The following is a 20,666-nucleotide window of genomic DNA, read 5'->3' as shown; positions in this document are numbered from 1 at the left end:
AAATGCTAATTTCCGACGGATTTCCGACGGAAATATTTCCGCCGGTTTGATGCGCGTCGAAAAAGGCCTTCCGGCGCAAAATAATGTGCCGGAAATTCCGCCGGAAATGCATACGAAAAAAATCCGTCGGAAAGAGAATCGAGAAATATGTCGGAAATTCGGTGAAAATTTTCCGTCGGAAAATCGCCGGAAAATCCGTCGGAATTTGTGACGAATTTATTTCCGCCGGAAATTCCGCCGGTAATCGCGTGTTTTCCCGTAGTGAAATATGAATAACCTATAAGTTTTTTTTTAAAAAAAAAAACTTTTTTTAACCAATCATTATGGTTAGGAATCTTAAATTATCTATAATGCTTATTTATTAAATCAAATTTGTTAATTCTTAGTTCTACCTCAAATGTCTTAGCAATATCCTTCTTAATATATATTATCAATGAACTTGTATGAAAATTATGTTCCATCTTATTTCTTAACATTGTCTTGACAATCTTGATTGTGCAAAATACTTATTCAATTATGATAAGACTATTCCAAGTAATCAATCAATAAGCATATATATAATCAAATTTCACATTTTTTGCTAATATTTGATATAGATAAAAAAATCATAGAGAGATTCTAAAAAAACCAAAGCTTTTGACTAACTTTATTTTTAAAACTCTTCAATTGAATATTTAAGTCTAACATCAATTTCAAAATGTGCCAATTTTTTATTGATCTTCTATTTCATATGAAGAACCAACCAAATTGACTATAAGAAACAATAAGTGAAATTTTTATAAACTAGAATTTAGGTGTCAAATAAATAAGTAGATTATACAAAAAGGTCAATCATTGATAGATAAAACATGTAATATATTTCACTCAACACACACATTACTTGCATCATTGTATCATTGACCTCAAATATCTTGACTATATATTGAGATTATGATTTGAAAGCACATCATAGTTTTTTTTCTTATGCACTTGGTATCGTGAACATGAATAATATCAAAGATCCGGTCTTTTATAAATCCAACATTGTCAATAAATAATAATATAAACATCATAGAAATTTGATGGGATACAAAATCGCGATTAAAACATCTTAAATTATTCAGCAGTCCAAAAAAAAGAAAAGAAAAGAAAACGGAAATAAAATTTCGGAAAACTTATTTATTTCATTATGCTCACATACAACTAGTTAAGGCATTTATAGGCTTATAATATTTTTCGGGCTTACTTAGGCTATTAATTAACTATATTTAATCATTAATAATTATAATTAGGTTCACATAATTACTCCCTCTTTTATAGTGACCATATCCTCAAGGTCTAACTTCCCTTAGTTGATCTGGTCGAGGTTGACTTACATTTTGCCACATTCTCTCAAACATATCGATCTTTCTGCATTGAAAAACAAAGATGTTGAAAAAGAAAATTTTGACCATTAGATATTTATGAAAATTTCTGTACTCCTTGGTGCCCATAAATTTAGTGACCACTGGAAACATAGCAATTATTCATACAAGTTGACCATCAAGATCAACCATGTGCAAAGGTTACTTTGCACATCTGACACCTCTATTATCTCTTTAGCAAATGTCCTTGTGATATTATGATTTTCATCAAAGATAAGATCTCCAAGAACATGTTCAATGATCTCAAAAGGGTTGCTAAGGCATTGAAGAACATTTTGCGTGAAATAATTTTATGAATTTAGTTGTTCATTTAGAAAACATCCCTTTGTAGTAGCACAATTTCAAACCATCTACATACACCCTAGCAATTATTATTCATTTTATCATAATATTTTTGAATTGCTCTGCTTCTATTATTAATTTTGAATGTAATTTTTATTCTAATTTTTTCTTCATATGCATCACGTACACGGCTGAGATGGAGAGTCAGATTTGTTCATCAAGGAGACACAGGATTTGAGTTTTGAAGGAGTAAGCTGTCGGTGATCGCTGGATCATGGACGGAAGTGCTGTCTTGGTAAGAATTAATAAAGAATGGGCGGGTCTTGACTGTCTTGCCGGACTTGGGACTTCTGTGGAAATCGAGACAAAAGAGCTGCTGATCGACAGGGATTAGAAATGAGCTTATTTTGATCCAGCTGACTATGGTATAATCGGTGGGAAGCCAATGTTGTAATTTGTCGGTTGAATCTGAAGTCTTGGAAATAACAAAGGGCTCGATCGCGAACCTCGTCAACGAAGACCTTTGATCTTAAAGCCTCTTCTTGCTGGGATATTAAATGGATCGGAGTTGTTTGACGGCATGAAAGGTGTTCTTACGAAGAATAGCGACAGGAATTCGTCTTAGGCGTGGATCAACGGTGGCTCTGGACGGTGTTAAGTTCAGGGCACACGCCAAACCTGTCGTGGGTGGACGTTACGAGGATAAAGTTCGGTATGGAAGGAGAAGGGATTGATAATGTGCGGAGGAAGCAGCAGGTGTAGTTGGCGCTGCCGGAAGAAGATCTTGATGGATTGCAAAGTCTTCTGGCCACGAGACGCCCAACAGGCCGGATCTCCTGAGCGACGGCGAAAATATGGGATCGCCGACGAGAGTTCCTTAGAATATGAGACGGAGCAGGAAATTGGTGGCGATTTGCGTTGAGCTGGGCCGAAATGCAGCCGCTAGTGGAAATCTCTCTCTTGAGCAACGGTATTTACGTATGCAGATCGAAGAAGAGATTGTATCCGATTGGAGCTAGTTTCGACGGCAAGAATGAGGTTCTTGCATTGAAGCAAGTGATCGGGCGTTGAGGTCAGATTTGCAGGCAATGGATCGAGGAATATTGCCGCGGAAGGATAAGGTGCTACGAAAACATCAATGATAGCATGCAAATTATTTTCCCAAAAAAAAAAAAACATCCAAATTAGAATAATTTAAGCTATTCGTCACTTAGGGCATCTCCAACCGAAAACTTCATTTTTCACTGCAAAGTAACGCAAAACTTCAAAATGGCGCGGTGATGCTCCAATCGAACGCCATTTTAGGTGTTTTTGAGAAGGTAACGATCGCTCTCCCTTTCGCGCGTTTTTCCGGTTGAGAGCAAAAAATGGCGTGGGTGAACAGTGCGACGCCAATATTGGCGTCGCACTGTTCACCTGCGATTAAATGGCGGAAATTTTTGCGTTCGGTTGGAGCGACGGAACGACTCCATACACTCGTTTAGCGTTCGGTTGGAGATGCCCTTAGAGAAATAAAATATAAGAAAAGAAAATTTACTCATTTAATTTTCTCACATATATACTTCTTATAATTAGAATATTTATAGGCTTTAGTGGCTTTCTATGCTTATTTATGTTATTAATCAATTATATTTAACCACTGTTAATCAAAATTAAGTGAACATCAATTTCATTTTAGTTTTTTTTTCTTTTTCAATTTTGAGGTCATAAAAATGAACGGACATTGAATAGGTTATCGTCAACTTGTATGAAAATGTTGAAGCATGAACACAAAGATTATATTGCCCGAAAAAATGTGAAAAGATAAAGTCTTAATTCTAGAAAAAAAATCTCAAGATAAAATTTTGGAAGATTTAAAAAATTTAGAGTTTCATAAATTATAAATGTTATTAAATGAATGATATTTTTAAATTTTAATAATTTCTTAAATTAAAATTAAAAGTTATATATTTGAATTCATTTATATAATTATAATATTTATCTATAATACACATATAATCAAGGACAGATAATTGAGGAGGGGGAGTGGGGGATCTGATTTGCACTTCTCAACTAAACTCTCGTCCTCACGGCGGCTTTTCTTATTTTTTGGGACATTTAGGTCATTTAAGGCAAACTCACACACACAACGCATACACATAGACTCGAACCTTGGACCTCTTAGTTGGAAGCATAAGCTCTCAACCAATAGGCCAAGGAGAGTTGTGTCGGCGACTTTTCTTCCTCTTAAAAGCTCACTTCAAGACAAATCCCATGCCCTCTCGCACTAGTCGAATCGTAGTTTGCTACTTCTCTGGAATCGTAATTTGCAATTCATTGGAATTGCTGTCTGTGATTTTGCTCATTGTCACTAGCCGAATCGCCTCATTGCTCGTGATGACTTCTCCTCGACACCGCTTCCTCAAGATGATTAGATATTTTGCTAATGTGGTCGAATGATCTTTCTTATCTTGTTTGAAATGTGCTTGAAATTTTTATTGATTGTGATCGCTATAGGTTTTACTTCACGGGCCCAAATTAATTTTATATCAATCTAATCGGTTGTTGTTATATTATTTATTTATTTTCCACAAGTTTTTTTATTCAAAAATAAAAGGGACGAACAACTATCAGGTCAAAAAATTTAAAAAAGAAAATACAAAGCTGAAAAAATTGCATTAAATGACAAAATACAACTTAAAATAGAAATGAGAGCAATCCAAAGTGATGGACTCATAATAGACACCCGATTGTCATGCATATGTTGGCACAATTTGTTGATCGTGAAAGCAATGTTTGGACAAGTAATTGTCAAATATTGGAGTGATCCAACTAAGTGTCGAAATTCATCTGAAGCAGTCGACGGTAGAAGAGGTGGTGAGGTTGCTGAATTTGTGAGAAACTTTTAGAGAATTGGTGAAGAGATGGGTTTGTAATCAGCCATTCCAGCACGACGAAGAATCTAGAATGCATATGCAGTTTGAGATAGGTGCAAACCATTAGATAACTGAAGCACATGCATTCCAAGAAAATGAGAGATAAATCCAAGGTTTTTCATATGAAACCAAGTGGAGAGAGCATCCAAAAGATGAGCAATGGTTTGATCATTGTTGCCAGTAAGTAAGATGTCATCCACATATACAAGTATGCAAATAACAAAAGAATTTGTATTATATATTAATAATGATGGATCATCTGTACTATGCATGAAACCATAGTCAAGTAGATAGCTAGGAAATGTCTCAAACCATTATCTTGGTGACCGTTTTAAATCATAAATGGACTTTTGAAGAATACACACATGCTCAGGATACAATGAATCCTTGAAAACGGTAGGTTGTGCCATATAAACCTTATCTTTTAGCATGTCATGTAGAAATGAGTTGGAGACATCAAGTTGGAGAATCTTCCATTTGACTTTAGTAGCAACAACAAGTAATATTCTTATAGTAGGAAGTTTAGTAACCATGCTAAACGTATGAAGATAGTCTAAACAAAATTGTTGACTGCAACCTTGAGCAACTAGTCGTGCTTTATGTCTAGCAACAATATCATCTGCATTGAATTTGGTTTTGTATATCTATTTACATCCCAAAATGTTTTGAGATGGATGTGATGAAACTAATGTCCAAGTAGCTTGTTGTTGAAGGACATCAAATTCATCAAACATTGCTTTTGTGCAAAACTGGATTTTTAATAGCTTCACTATAAGAGATTGGGTCAGTTGAAAAAGAAGAGGCATTCATACTAACAATGTGTTTATGTTTAAGCTTTCCTATCCGAAGCCTTGTTACCATGGCATGTGTGGATTGATTTAGAGGTGGAGGGATATCTATTATTGTAGGAGGTGATGTATGTAATGACGAAGTGGATTGAGTTAGGAGTGAAAGAATATCATGTAATGGTGAAGTTGTATTGTTGGTTTGAGGAAGAGAATCTGTAGTGGAGGATGTTGATGTGTATTATCTAGTTGGAGTATAAGGAACTGAAATATGTGGGCTGGAAGGTTGGGGCATATTGGAAGATTGTGACATATTGGAAGATTTAAATCACCACAATTCTGGAGATATAGCAGTGATTTAAGCCGCCGCTATTCTGGACTTATAGCAGCGATTTAAACTGCTAATAGTACTGCTCCAAAATAGCGATGATTTAAACCACAACTAAAAAAATGATTAAATGTCTACCCCACCTATTACAAAACCCTTACAAAAAATTCCTTACAGTGAATACTAATTACAACGGTCATACAATAATTTTGGAACCACAACAAGTTTTTTGTGGCGGTTAAAACTGCCGCAGAAGCCCTTCTAAAGTGTTGTGAAAATCTTTTTTTCTTGTAGAGGTTGTTTTTACATTAAAAATTTGAATGGCCGTGCCCAGATCAAATGATTTACTATGTAGATATATTATAAGAGTCCTTCCCTCAATTGGAGAAAATAAAATTACAAAACATATAGTACAAGTTTGTATTTATTTAAATGTGAGGGAGAATACTAGAGATACATAAGTTATAGGGTATGAATCTAATAATGATTATATGATGATAGTTTTAGAGTGACAATAGTTGTACAACAATAGTTTGATGGCAAATAGATGATTGTTATTAGATCATAATGATTAAGTGACGGTTGGTAAATGACGAAGATTAGGAAACAACATCGCATGACACCAATCGAACGGTATTTATCAGATAATGACAGTCATACGATGATGGTTCAGAGAAGACAATGCATGAAAGTAGTTAAGCGATCACAATCAGATAATGTAGTCAGACAATGGCTAGTGGTGATTGTTAAAATATAACATCAAATAGAGTTCTAGAGTACTTTAGATCTCCAAACTCTCTCTAAACTTATGTCTAGGCCCCCTTCATGTGAAGAATGAATGTATATTTATAATACATTTCTAGTGAAAATAAAAAATAAAAAAAATAAATAAAAAATAATACATTTCTAGTGGGCATAGTGGTAAAGCGTTTCATTTCTTTGGGCTCATCTCATCAAAGCGTTCATTTTGATTATAAGCATGCAAAATTGGAAGATCATTTGGTCCTTCAATTAATGTTCTAAAATTTTCAATTATTTTTTAAGTACTTGATTTTGACTCAATTATGATATCGAATATCTTTTGAGGTTGCTGGGTTTATTTAGTCAAGGGGCTCAATTTGACTATAAGAAGTTGGTCTTTAGATGAATCTGAATTTAATTCTTGAAGTATTTAATATAATATTGTATCAAAATTTGTGCTAATAAAGTGAGATTTCTTGAGACTTATAACATTCCAAAAAAGGAAACACAGCAATTTTGATGGAAAGTAGGTAAAACCTTGCAACGAATTTATTAATGATCTCAATGATATGTTAAGAGCTTGAGAAAAGGTGAAGTTAAGAACACAATACATCTTGATTTGTTGATTAGGAGCTTTGACAATTAACTAAGAGGTGTTAAGTTTGAATCTTGGGTACGTGACGTGTACGTGAATTTGCCTAATTGACTCAAAAGTTCCCCTCCCCCCACACCCTTAACAAAAAAAGGAAGACAAAAATTGTCATAAAGATATAGCATTAAAAAAATAAATGACTATGAATTACATGACTACAATTGTATAAGACATATTTTTAACCATTTGAATTTCTTTTAGTTTAAAAAAAAATCTTTGATTTTCAAGACATCAATTCATCATTTTTAGATAAAACATGCATATTTAATGGCATTACTTTTAAACTAAATTAAATTGTTCCAAACAACATTTAAAATATAATCATACACACAGAGTAAGCAAGTTTGGTAGACCAAATTAATTAATGTGATTGAATGTGATAGTGATAATGCATATATCATTCAAGTGCCTCTAAATATTAATAGAGTTTTGGTTTGGCAACAATCAATTACATTATTAATGAATGTGATTGACAGTGATAATAATGTTGTGCTGGCTTTATTATTTAAGAGTCGCTTAACAATGAGAAATTATTTTGTGTGTTCACACTGTGTTGAGGGACTCTTAAACCGTCTGGAATGTAAGTGTACACACTATGTACACACATTGCGTACACCAATTTGATACACGCAATATAAAAATGTGTACACTCACATGTCTGAATGGTTCTTACCATCCAGACTCCGCACAAAATAATTTCTCCTCAACAATAATAGAGTTTTGTTTAGGCGACGCCGAACTATCTTCAGCACTTATAGAAAATGAAAGAAGGCATATATAATCCAATTATATCAATATATGATAAAATTCACTTTCGACCAAGAATCACAATAAAAAAATAGAAGATTATAATTGAATATATTGTAAGAAATACACTTCTTAATTAAATTTTAGAGCAATTACAATCATATTTTTCCAATGCATAAAGTCATCAAATTACTTCCAAATAGACCCATATTACCTTGGACATCATTTAATGAACATTTTACAATCTCTAAGTTATTATTGGCCTAATTAAAAATTCAATTAGAATTATTAAGCAAAAAAATTGCCAATATTATCTTCTTTCTTATAAAAGGTAATAAACTAAGAGATGATAAGCAATTTATTATATGCAAAGAATTAAGATGTGATTTGAAAAATTTCTTCCAACATTTTAAAGAATAATCAAATATATGGATCAATAACTTAAGAATTTTAAATAATGGATATAATAAATTATAATCTATATGTAAATGACAAAATTTATAATTTACTCCTATATCTTCTAGATAATTAGAGAATGATCTTAAATATTAATTCAAATTAAGAAATTTGAAAATTTTTAATTATTGAAATGAATATAATGTCTAAATTATTTATAGTATATTTTAATAAAATATATTAACAATTATAATAAAAATATTAGTCATCACCTAATTTTTTTTTTTACTTAAGCGAATCTCTAATTCGTTTGCGTTATTTCTTTATTTATTATTTTTTTTTTATGTGATGTAAAATCAGCCAACAGGGCAAAATCTGCTGCCACATTCTGAAAAAAATAAAAAATAAAAAGAGCTCCCACCTAACCCCATACGAAAGTTTATGAACCGTTTCGAACATAAAAATATAAAATGACTCCGTGACAAACAGATCACATAGGCTCTTTGGTGTTCGGTCTCTCCTCGAAACGACATACGTTGACCATGGGAAGCCTCACCGTCCCTACGGAACCTACCAACGCCATAGGCGCTTCCGAGTATCGCCGCCGGCGGCCGCGTTTTCTCTGCCTTCACGGTTTCCGCACTAGCGCCGAGATCATGAGGAAGCAGGTGTTGGGGAAGTGGCCGGATCTCGTCACCGCCCGCCTCGATCTCTTCTTCGCCGACGCACCGTTCCCCGCAGAGGGAAAATCGGAAGTCGAAGGCATATTCGATCCACCTTACTACGAATGGTTCCAATTCAATAAGGTGGCCGTTTCCCTCATCGTCGATCTTTCATTCGATTCTGTGATACGTCAAATCACTCTTTGATTTTTCCCTCATTTGGCAACAAAAATTAGGGTTTCACGGAGTTCAGAAATTTCGATGAGTGCCTTGACTACATCGAGGATCTGATGATCAAGCATGGCCCGTTCGATGGGTTGATGGGATTTTCCCAGGTGTTTTTTTTTGTTTTTATTGTATTCTTTCCCCAATTTTCGGAATATTTTCAATTTGGGTGTTGATTATGGGTGTATAATAACGCAGGGGGCGGCCCTCTCCGCGGCGCTGCCTGGTCTCCAGGCGAAGGTTAGGAGGGCTGTTCTTATTTTCCTGCACTTTCGAATTCGGACAGCTTAATTTGATGATTAAATGTTTTGTTTCTCATTTTGTTTGGTTTAAAATTACTAGGGCTTGGCTTTGAAGAGCGTGCCACAGGTGAAGAACGTTGTGATAATTGGCGGGGGGAAGATTCCTGTTCCAATTGTGGTGGAGAAGGCTTTCGATGTCAAGATAAAGTGCCCGTCCCTCCATTTCATAGGTATTTCGCATCTTCCTTAAAAAATAAAAATAAAAAAAATGCTTTCCTCCCCAAATCTTCCAGCCACTACTTCATGAACCTTCCTACGAATCTGCTGGAACAGAAAAAGGCACGCGGTTGTTGGAAATTGCGGGTGGAAGATAATCCAGCTCTTGGAATTTTTTTTTTTGGAGTCAAGAAACAAAAACAAATATCTATGAATCTTATTTAGAAAAACGTCTGAACTCTTTTTGGTTCAATATTCTAGTTTGTTTGACCTTTTAGCAAATAATAAAAATATACCTTAGCTTCATTAAAAATTTGCTATTTAGCAAGAGATAAATTTTGGGGTTAAGTAAGCTTTAGAACTTAGATTTTTTTTTTTTCCAAAAAGGTCGTGATTTAACAAGTGGATTAGAATTACCCAGCTTATAAGAATATATTTAAACATGCTTAATTTTACCCACTGAGGCTTAGTGGTTGGTGAGTGAGCATAGTTGGGAACCCCTCATCCCGGGTTCAAATCCCCTCTATTATGGGGGAGATTATTCAGTGCGGACAACGGATGGGAGAATCGTCCGGTTCCGCGTTGGGTACCGAGTGGTACCAAGTACTCGATACCGAGCGCCGTAATTTTTTGGGGTGACGTGGAGCATTTTTGTTGGTCGTCGAACGAATCCAGACCCGCACGTAATAATTTTTACTTTGGCCTCGCCTCTTCGGTGGGGCAAAACAAGCATGAGCCTGATGCTGATGGATGGTCTCGTTAGGTTCTGCCTACTAATTATTTACACCAGCCAAACTCCATTTGAAGTGGAATACCCCGTTCAAAAAAAAACATGCATAATTTTGGTTTTAAGTGTTTTAACCTACTTTTTTATTTGGTGATTCGCGCCACCTAACAGAAAAATTCTTTTGACTCGCCGGTGTGGGCATAGGACACCAAACAGTCCATTCTTAGCGAAAAATCTTAAATTAAAAAGAATAACCGGTGAACACTTGAAACATGTGATGCAATAAAGTTTTGAAGTATGTCACCTCCTCTCTTTTTTTTTTTTTTGTGACAATTAGGTCACTTTCATCGCATATGAAAGAGCTGCTTAAATATGCCTTGTCGTTTAATCTTATTAATTTTAGTTTATACAAATATTTTAACTGCAGGGGACTTGGACTTCTTAAAGGAGCGCGGCGAAGCTCTTTTGGACGCATTTGTGGACCCCTTTGTTGTCCGCCACTCAAGGGGTCATACCGTCCCCAGACTTGGTCTGTTTTTTTAATCATATTGTATCTGTGCATTTTACCAAGTATAAAAGGATGAAAATGCTTTTACAATAAACTATCATATGTAAGATGATTAAAACTAAATAATCAGTTATTAATATTTCGTTTCCATTATTAATTTGCACACTTGCGCTGCTGTTTTTCCAGATGATAAGAGCCTGGAAACAGTGCTAGGTTACATAGATCGGATTGAGAAGAATATGGATGAAGAAACTGAGCTCTCTCGCTCTAAGTGTGAGGAATCCATTGAAGCTGCTTGATGCTGATGTGCATAGGAATCCATTGAAGCTGCTCTATTGCAATTATAGACCTCAGGAACTTTATAGCTTGGATACCGTACGTATTTGATTATTCCATGCATGGAGCCATCTAAATTATCAATAAAGCTGGGTGCTCCAGTTGCTTGGGCTGGATAAGATTGTATAATTTCCACACATGTGGATATCTTGATTTCTATTTAAAAACTTGTCATAGGCTTCTGTAATGTGTTCCTATTTTTATGATACGTTTCATGCGTCAAATTGTCATATCATGCCTACTGCCAACTGTAGGGTATAAGGTTCATGTATTGAGTTCGGCTCTCGCTAGTTGCAACAATGAAACCAAACTCATTTTAAGTGACGCACTTCAAACGTTGATTTCTATTTTAGAGATCAAAGTTAATATCATTCAAAAGTTTAATTTGGTACTCCTGAAACAAATTTATATAGAGAAACCAAGCGATATTAAAATGGATTTAATTTGTTCAAATCAGAATGTCGAAATCTGATACGATTCAAAACCCGACCCGACTCCCGACCCAAAAAAATCCAGGTTTGGGTAACCCGGATCAACCCGTTTGTCATACGGGTTGGGTTTAGGTTTGTAATTCAAACCCGTTTTTAAACCGGATTAGGTTCGGGTTGACCCGGAAACTAGAAACCAACCAGCATTGACCCATTTGTCCGATCGTCGCGTCAATCATGCCAAACGTTAGGTCATGACCCGATGACCATGCCTTGTCTCCAGTCTCGCGACTTGCATCATGTCACGTCTTTGCTTCCTTCGACGACGGCGTTTGGTCGAGTTCGAGGCTTCAAACTGCTGCTACCTTTGATGGCTCTGAGCTGCCGTTGCCTTCGATGGCTCTCTGCCGCTGCCTTCGAGATGTCATCTGGTTGAGGTCGAGTTCAAGGCTTTGTGCTGCCGACGACGTCTAGTCGAGTTCGAGGCTTCGTGTTTCCGGCAACGGCATTTGCAGAACCGCATATGACTCTTGTAGCGAGGTTGATAGTTCGCATAATTGCAGATGACGCTTTTGCTCGCAGTTTGTGTCGGGTCGGGTCAACTCAATAATCTGCATGTGTCGGGTCCGGTTTGACATTCCTGACCCATTTACAAAATTAGGTCGGATTAGTGTCAACCCATTTACGGCTGAGTCAAGTCAGATTCGACCCAAACCCGATCCTTGACCTGAATGGTCACCCCCTTTAATTTGTTATGCTCACAAGGTATTTAAGAAAACGGGACCTATTAAACGTACTTTTTGTCGGTTAGGTTTTCTTTTAATTATATTCCTGAAAATATGTCTCTGTAATGAATACTCATATCGCTTATTTTTTCATATTAGCTGGGATGATTTCCCAACAGTTAATGCGTCGGGAGGAGATTGAGATCTCCCTCCTCCAACGAGGAACATCACACAGTTCCTGACCTAATTTTTTTCAGTTCTAGAAGAATTTCTTCATAATAAGTACTTAATATTAAGAATATCCTTTCTTATTTTTTATTTTATTGGGAACGTATCTACCTACTGTCACTCCTAAAAGAGACACATAGCAACGTAACTAATCTTTCAGTGAGCCTATCAGCAACCAAAGATACAGAACCACAGTTGTTTTTTCCCCATCTAAGGCTTCGTTTGGGACGGCTTTTTACTGCTTTATAAAACGGAGTTTTAGTACAAAATTTTTTATTTTTGTATTAAAAATCCGTTTTAAAAAACAATAAAAAAATCATCCCAAACGAAGCCTAAGTCACACCATAAAGAATATCTTCATATCAGTACCTAACTTTTTATGCATACATGCATGAATTTATAACGTAGGCATTAAATTTTATAGGTGAATGCTTCAAATAAATTAGGTGATTTTTATGCTTTTCATTGACCAAATATTTATGAACGAATCGTCTGATAAGACGGACTTCAAAAATTTTCCGTCAAAATTTGGGAATATGTTAGGTGATTTTACATAAACTTGGTAGGTTTGCATTAATTTGGATAGCCATATAAATTGGCAAACAAAAAATTAATTGACATTAAAGCTTAAAAGTTAAAACAATCTTAATGGTTAAAATACTTTTTTTTTGCAAATTCTAAAATGAGTAATTGTGTTATTATACTTATGAATGTCTAACAGTCAAATTGTATTACATAATAATTTTTTTTGTATTTATCTAATAGTTTAATTATATTATATAATGATTTATTGTAATTAGAAAAAATAGTAAAATACATAATGTGTGAAATAAAAATATATTTTATAAAAGTAGTATCATTTTATATTTAAGTATATGAGCATAATTTTTTTACATAAAATTATCATTACAATAAATGATCATGAGAGAGCTAGTGAATGCTTCGCTTTTATGTAAGCGGTGGTCTGAAACTCTGATACCAATTTCGGGGCTCGAAACTTTCAAAATTGCTCGTCCTTCTGCGCCACCTGACGGAACATGAGCGACCAGACCGCGACTGCTTTCCAAGAAAAAGAAATACTTTAGCCCGCCCAAGAGCCTTGATCTCTCGTGCTTCTAATTTCCCATTGGACTCTCGACGCCGCTAGAGTCCAATCCATACGTTACTTGGCCCCGGCTGCTCCGCATTCATGAAAAGTATGGTTAATGTGTTTTTGGTTGCTTGTGTAGTTTTTTAAGTTCTTATTATGTAGGATATCTGATTCTTGGTTCCCGTCACTCTTGCAATCGGTGCATGTGTAGTTTCTATGGAGACGGTAAGGACTTTGTTTGGGATATGGAGTGTTGGAGAAGCGACGAAAGCAGCCGAGAATCTGAGCCTGAATGTTTTCCAGCATTGTGAGTTTTTTATTTTTATTTTATTTTATTTTAATGTCTTCTTTTTGAGGTTTTGCGAGCTGCTTTGGGTGTAAAATCATTTTCTATGTTGTCGGCTTTCTAAATGGCACTCGAGAGGAGTGTATAAGCCATTATTTTGTGTTTGTTCTTTTGGTGATTGATAGACAACACACCTCTGCACAAATTTGGCTATATCATGCTATATTTGGGCTTGTAAAATTGATTTTCAATGGTATGAACATATTGGTCTTGTATGATAAATTCACGTAGCGTCATCTTCAAAATGCACAACTGATTCTTTAATTAAGAATCCTTGTTGAACCTGATAATCATTAGCGTTGTGTTGTTGATTATATTTGTTCCAAATTTCAATTAAATCTTCATCATTAACAGATAAATCTTTGAGAGCTTCAAACCGCAACAATTCATGAGTTATAAGGTATATGAAGTAGATGGCCACGCTAACTTAGAGCACTGGTTGTGTGGTTAAGGTTCGTACTTTATATTTGCAGAGGAAGATGATCTTTTAAAGAAAGAGGACCTACAGGCATGCTTGTTGGAAATATTCTTTTAGGAGTTAATGTATTGGAGGGATTGATGATCTCTATGCAGGATAATTTTCTTTTGTATTAGATAGTGCTCCTAATGATATAATGCTGGTATAATAACATATAAATTTTTGCTCAGTGGTTGTCCAGTTTTACTTAGCGTCGTCTAACTTATGGCTGATATATTTGATGGGTAGACCCTCTTAAACAAGCATTATCCCAATTCTTGTTGTCCAGGCATCAGTTGACCTTCAAAAATCCATTTGAAGTTAGGAAGGGCTAGAATAGGAGCAGAATTAAGCTTCTCTTTAATAAAGCAATTCTAACATAAATATGTGCCATGATAACACTAATGCCTTGAAAAAATCTTCCATATAATATTGCCAAACTATGAAGACTTCCAATGTTATTAGATATTAGTATGTTTTAATCAATCATTAATTTCTTTTGTTTTTTTTTTTTATGTTCAATAGATATTCCTTCACTTAATACTACAAATCGTTGCACCAAATGTTCCTCTCTGGCCTTATTATTTATCAAAATATCCTTAAAAAATACCACTAGAAAATATCAGATTATGTTAGCAAGATACAATAATTAAATCAAAAGCAAGTAGTATGCTTCTAATCGGTAGCAATTTATCTACAAGATCGTACATATATAAATATTTGAAATCAAACAGCACTTTATTAATTTTAAGATTCTTGGGAAAGTTCTTGAGCTTTCTTGAGCTCTTCTTGCAAGAGAGGAAGAGGGAGAAGAGGGAATAGAACAAAATTTTGGAGGAAAATCTAACATAAAGCTTTATGCAAAATTTTCCCAAATTATACATCACATATAATCTCTATTTATAGATATTTATGTTGTTGTGGTAATCGCAAGATAAACATATCCTAAAACAGAACCAATACCTAACAATCTCCACCTTGGTCCAAATTTTATAATCAAAGAACCATCTGCGTATTTGCTGCAATCTAACTTCAAGAACAATCCCGCTCGCGAACGATCTCCACCATGTGTTCCAATCTACGACATCAACTCGCGCTCCAGCACAGACTCGCCAGTCTTCCTCGGACACTCCTGCGCGCTCAACCTACGACCTAGCACTACACCTTTTCGATTCCAAGTCTGCGACCCAACTGTCGCCCCGAGGTTCTTAATCTTTCCTGAATTTATCCACTGTTCCAACACACAACAGTTAAATGTTCCTTCTCACCGATCAAACCCACAATCTGACCCCCGAAAGCTCCGTCTCAAATATCTTCACCAAAACCATAGCCTATACTATCTTTGAAATGATATGGATCTGGAACAAAGTCTGGGATGTTAGTGTTTCGAGTAAGCATTTTTATTACACTTGACATTGAAGGCTTATGACCTGGTGATGAAGGTGCACATAGAATAGCCACCCTGATTAGGGGAGTCAATTTCGGGTCATGGGTCGGGTTCGGGTCGAACCCGAAATTGACCCGGCACTATTCGGGTCAACCCAAACCCGACCCATTTTTGAAAACGGGTCAGTTTTCCTGACCCGAACCGACCCGCTTCGGGTCCGGGTCAACCCGACACGACCCGATTGACCCGTTTTCAACAAAAAATTGCTAGTTTACGGGTCAAAAATGGGTTATCTCCTCTTTTTTGGGTCAAAAAATGGGTCAATCTCGGGTTTACGGGTCAAAATCGGGTTTTCGGGTCAAAATCAGATCAATTTCGGGTCAAAGGGTTAACCTGAACCCAACCCGATTTTTGAAACAGGTCGAAATGTTGAACCCGAACCCGACCCGTTTCGGGTTCGGGTTGACCCTAACCCAAAATTTTCGGGTCGAGTTCGAGTCGGATTTTCGGGTCGTGTCAAATATTGACACCCATAACCCTGATCATTCCCAAAGCTTCAACCTGATTGTATTGGTTTTCCAATATCTTATTAACAAAAGACAGTATGTCCTCTTTATCTTTTGCAAAATGTGTCATGTTCAGAAGGTGATAATGGTCTTCATTCATATAGCTCGAGACACACTTCCCAGTTACAATCTCCAATGAAGCAAATGCCAAAGATGTAGGCATCTATCTTTTATGTGAAATAGCCCCTTGTTGCATATTCAGGTGTCATATTTCCATTGAAGAAGAATTTTTGGCTGCTTTGGAGAGCTCCGTCTAAATCCAATGAACAAATCATGCTCTGGCTTCTTTCAATTCGACCTCACGGAACAAGCTAGCACGGGGGACCTTCTATTCGCCTCCGTCCCCCTCCTACACTGAGTCCGACTGCACCCAAGCAAACCAAGAAAGGTCTCCCGTCCGATTTCTGCCAACCCGAATAACACCAAGTCGCTGATTTTCCGCCGCCTCCTCTGTGGATTTGAGTACTCTACGCGATACCGTCATGACCTGACCCTGCTTCTACCTCCTCTATGTGCAACTTCGGCTTCACATCCCACACGAAATCGAACCCAGTCTACCTCCAATTCTTTAGTCAAACCAAGCCTTTGTCCAGTCTGAGCCCTCCGCCTCCTTTGTGCGAATAAGGCCCGAGCCCTGCCTCCCTTGAAGCACTACCCTTTTTTCTTTTTACATGTATCTCCATGGTCAATAATTTTCAGTTCACCTTCATATCTCCCATAGTTTGTAGCCACTTCATCCCCATAATCATATCCGTACTTCTCAAATCTAGGAGAAGGAAGTCTTCCACCACTTGAATATCCAGTAAGGTCATCACCACTCCTTTAAATGTTTCCCTGCTCCTTTCTATCTTGCATGTTCCCATCATAACCCCACATCCTTTCATCCTCACTAACTTTAACTCAATCAATTCACCACCCAATTTGAGATGAAGTTATATATGTTGCTCAACTATCCACCAAAACTATCACAAATTATTCTCCAATTTGTGCCTTTACTTCCATGGTATAATTTGGAGTAAATCCCACCACAGAGTTCAAGGATACCTCTACCACATCCAAATACAATTGCCTTTTATCCTCCAATACATCCTCCAACTCGTCCATGCTCTCCTCTTCCCCTTCAGAAACCATCAAGACCTAAAGGGCTCGAGTCTTGCACCTATGCCTGGGTGTAAATCTCTTATCACACCTGAAGCATAACCTTTTTGACGCCTATCCTGTGTAGAAACGTATAACCCGACGGTACAGAGGAAGAAGAAGAACAAATGAAAACTTTATTAATATTTTTTCTTCCATTGTTTACAGATATACAAGTGTATTTATAGAGCTGCATATAAGATAGGTACACGTGTCGGCTAATGATAGGATAGCAATGTGAATTAAACCAGTGGTTCTTAACATCCTGCACTTCGGTTTCTGTGAAGCATTTGAAATTGTCTCTAGGACGAACTCTAGTGCTCTTCTCCTTAGATGTTTCTCTCTGAAATGACACCATCTAGGTTCTCGGTGCCAATGTTGTAGAGGTGTTACTATAAGCCCTTTCCATGGGGTTGCTCTGGCTGGCCTTCTCCCTTTGATGTTTCTCCTCCACGCTCCACCCTTTGTGTTAGCTCCATTGTCTCTATCAGCCCTCTAGGCCTCAGCTCCCTGAGCTCTGCCCTTTTGTCTTCCCTAAGGCCCTTCATGAATTTTCTTTTCAACCCTTAAAAATTCCCCTCAGTTCCTAATAACAACTCAAACTTCTCCCTTTACCCCATGACAGTACCTTCTTGAGTTAAGCATAGAATTGTTCGTAGAGGTCCCCTACCCGAATAGCTTGGAAATGTTCCAATAAACAAACCATAAATTCTCCCCAAAATAGATCACATATCTAGCTTCTCTCCACTAAAAACAAGCTAGGACTTTTTAGTCCAAACATAGTCCTGCCGCCATGAGTTTTTCTCCTTCTATTTGACCATTGATCGCAAAGTAATGCTCCACCTGGTACACACAATCTTGAGCATTTTCTCTTTCAAAAATCGGCATTTTTAACCTTCTCGACCTCGTATCCATACTCCATTGGTTTCTTCATCCGTTAATTTTTCCTATATAGTGGTGGTGCGATTCTTTCCATTCCTCCCTGACCCCACCATTGCTTCCATCAGTTCACCTTCCTCCCTGCCTGGGTGATCTCCGAAAGGGTTCGGTCTGCCCCCTTCCTGCTACCATTTATTCTCGACACCCCGATGCAGCTCCCCTTGGAATCCCTCCGGGTGGTCCTTCAGGGAAAATGCTCTCCACTTCATTATCTTCCACCTAAGCTTTCTTCCCTTTCCAATCAGCTCTAGGAGTAGCTGGCGAAGCCTTCGATTGCATCTCGATCAATGTTTTCATCATGCCTTATATGTTTCCAAAACGACTTTCCATGGAGTAAAACCTTCCCTCCATTTCAGAAAATTTTCCTCCATCCCGGAATCTTTCTCTTGCATCTCGATCCTAAGTTGTTCCATCTTGCTCTCCAAAGCTTCCATATTATTTGCTTTCATTCACAGAATCCGCAAAAAACAACAAAAAAAAATTGATGAATTTGGCCGCCAAACAATGACAATCAGCAAGGTGGAAAAAATTTCAGCAGAAATTAGTGATGGGGGCTTTAACTTTCAGCGCAAGACACTGCTTTGATACTAATTTAATATGCCTTGGAATCAAATTCAGCAAGCAACAGTAGGGAATTCATAGAAAAATAGCAAAAGCAGCAGATTTTGGAGGAACAATTGGCTAATTTTGATTAATAACTCAACAAGAATAAAAGATACAAGCAATCTATAATTAGAGAGGTGGATCATCTCTCCCAATCACATGACGATAACTTTTCAATGTTTCAAACTTTTATGTTGACTAGAACACCCATAACACTAACCAGAATCTTACTTCTCTCTAGTTATGATATGTATGCTAATTGCTTAAAAAACATTCTTAAAACAATAAAAACTGGGCAAAGTATTGCTGAGGCTGCCATCGAAAGAATTGCTCGTCATACAAAAGTCAGCAGGAGGTGGTTTTGACAAGATATTTAGAAAAGCATTTTATTTTGACAACCTTCTTAAAGAGGAGCTAAAACATTCTTGGGCATGATATCTATCAACCTGTGCTGATCTTGTTATTGGAAATTTTGTACATTTGTACCGCTAAGTTTGCATTTTCGAGTGATAATCCGGCCATACAAAGTTGGAAATCAAACTGAACTGAGTTTTTGTATGGCAACTCCTTGCTAACTCACCACTTTACCTTTTTTTTTCTTTTTCTTATTTTCTATCACATGTGCCATTTTTTGTTTTTAGTAGTAGAATAAAGTGATTGCCTATTGTTAGGGGTGTCAAAACAGGTCTTCGGGTTGGGTTCGGGTCCAACCCAAACTTGACTGGTTGCCAACTGAGTCAACCAAACCTGACCCGATTATAGAAACAGGTCAGGAATTCGAACCCGAACCTGACCTAGTTCAGGTTTGGTTCAACCCAAAATGATCAGGCAGCCCGATTTTTCTCAATTTTTGGCATTTTTGTTTTCTCAGATTTATTTAAGTAATTCTTTTAAAAGACAAAATATTAAAGTACATATAATTATTTGAGCAACTATAAATGAACACAAATTATATTTACAAAATACTAACACTAATTGTCAAATTACAAATTACATATTAACATTTATAAAAAGTAATGCAAAACATAAATTACATTTACTAAATGATAATATACATTACAATATTACATTTACACTATTATACAAACATTGAAACACATTACAAATTATATTTACACTGTTATATAAACAAAAATTCTATTTAGTCTATTTTGATGCTTTGCACCCCCACTAACTCATGCAGTGGATAGCTGGAGATGAGATCCATTTGCAAAAATGTAAAAAAAAAAAATAATAAATAAATAAATAAATAAAAGCCTAAAAACCAAGGTTCTCAAAATCGAACCTAACAACGAACCGAAAGAAGGAGATGTTTACGGTTCGATCGGTTGAACTAGGGCTGCAAGTGAACCAAACGTTCGACGAGCTACTCATTGTTCGGTTCGATTAAAGCTCGTTCGTGATCATTTAATTAACTAAGCAAACAAACTTGAACAATATTTTAAATACTCGATTCTTAAATAAACAAGCTTGAACACTAACGCGTTCGGCTCATTAATGTTCGCGAACAACATCATTTGAAGTTCATGAACAAGCTCGACATTAAGCTCTATAAGAAGCTCAATAAAAGCTCGATTCGTGTTCGATTTTGAACT

General features: G+C 36.4%; 1 protein-coding gene and 1 long non-coding RNA gene across 2 annotated transcripts in view; both read left to right on the top strand.

The window, feature by feature from the left end:
• Nucleotides 1-8,705: 8,705 nt before the first annotated feature.
• LOC110115408 (esterase CG5412) lies at nucleotides 8,706-11,432 on the top strand. The gene is made up of 6 exons (XM_020848623.2): nucleotides 8,706-9,055; nucleotides 9,148-9,246; nucleotides 9,335-9,376; nucleotides 9,479-9,608; nucleotides 10,749-10,850; nucleotides 11,016-11,432. Exons 1-6 carry the CDS (start codon nucleotides 8,792-8,794, stop codon nucleotides 11,126-11,128), a joined length of 750 nt encoding a protein of 249 aa, XP_020704282.1. The 5' UTR covers nucleotides 8,706-8,791; the 3' UTR covers nucleotides 11,129-11,432.
• Nucleotides 11,433-13,607: 2,175 nt separating this feature from the next.
• Nucleotides 13,608-20,666, top strand: part of LOC114581045 — a 29,698-nt gene continuing 22,639 nt past the window's right edge. The window contains exons 1-2 of the long non-coding RNA XR_003702852.1: nucleotides 13,608-13,742; nucleotides 13,848-13,943. This is a non-coding gene — a long non-coding RNA (uncharacterized LOC114581045). The remainder of the gene's footprint in view (nucleotides 13,743-13,847; nucleotides 13,944-20,666) is intronic.

The sequence above is a fragment of the Dendrobium catenatum genome, unplaced genomic scaffold (genome assembly GCF_001605985.2).
Source record: "Dendrobium catenatum unplaced genomic scaffold, ASM160598v2 fragScaff_scaffold_1483, whole genome shotgun sequence".
Classification (NCBI taxonomy): Eukaryota; Viridiplantae; Streptophyta; class Magnoliopsida; order Asparagales; family Orchidaceae; genus Dendrobium; species Dendrobium catenatum.
This window is presented reverse-complemented; position numbering and strand designations above follow the sequence as displayed.

Coding starts and splice junctions, on each gene's coding strand:
- LOC110115408 (XM_020848623.2), top strand. CDS start 8,792: ATGGGAAGCCTCACCGTCCCTACGGAACCTACCAACGCCATAGGCGCT. Junction 9,609..10,748: donor CCCGTCCCTCCATTTCATAG/GTATTTCGCATC, acceptor TTTTAACTGCAG/GGGACTTGGACTTCTTAAAG. Junction 10,851..11,015: donor TCATACCGTCCCCAGACTTG/GTCTGTTTTTTT, acceptor CTGTTTTTCCAG/ATGATAAGAGCCTGGAAACA.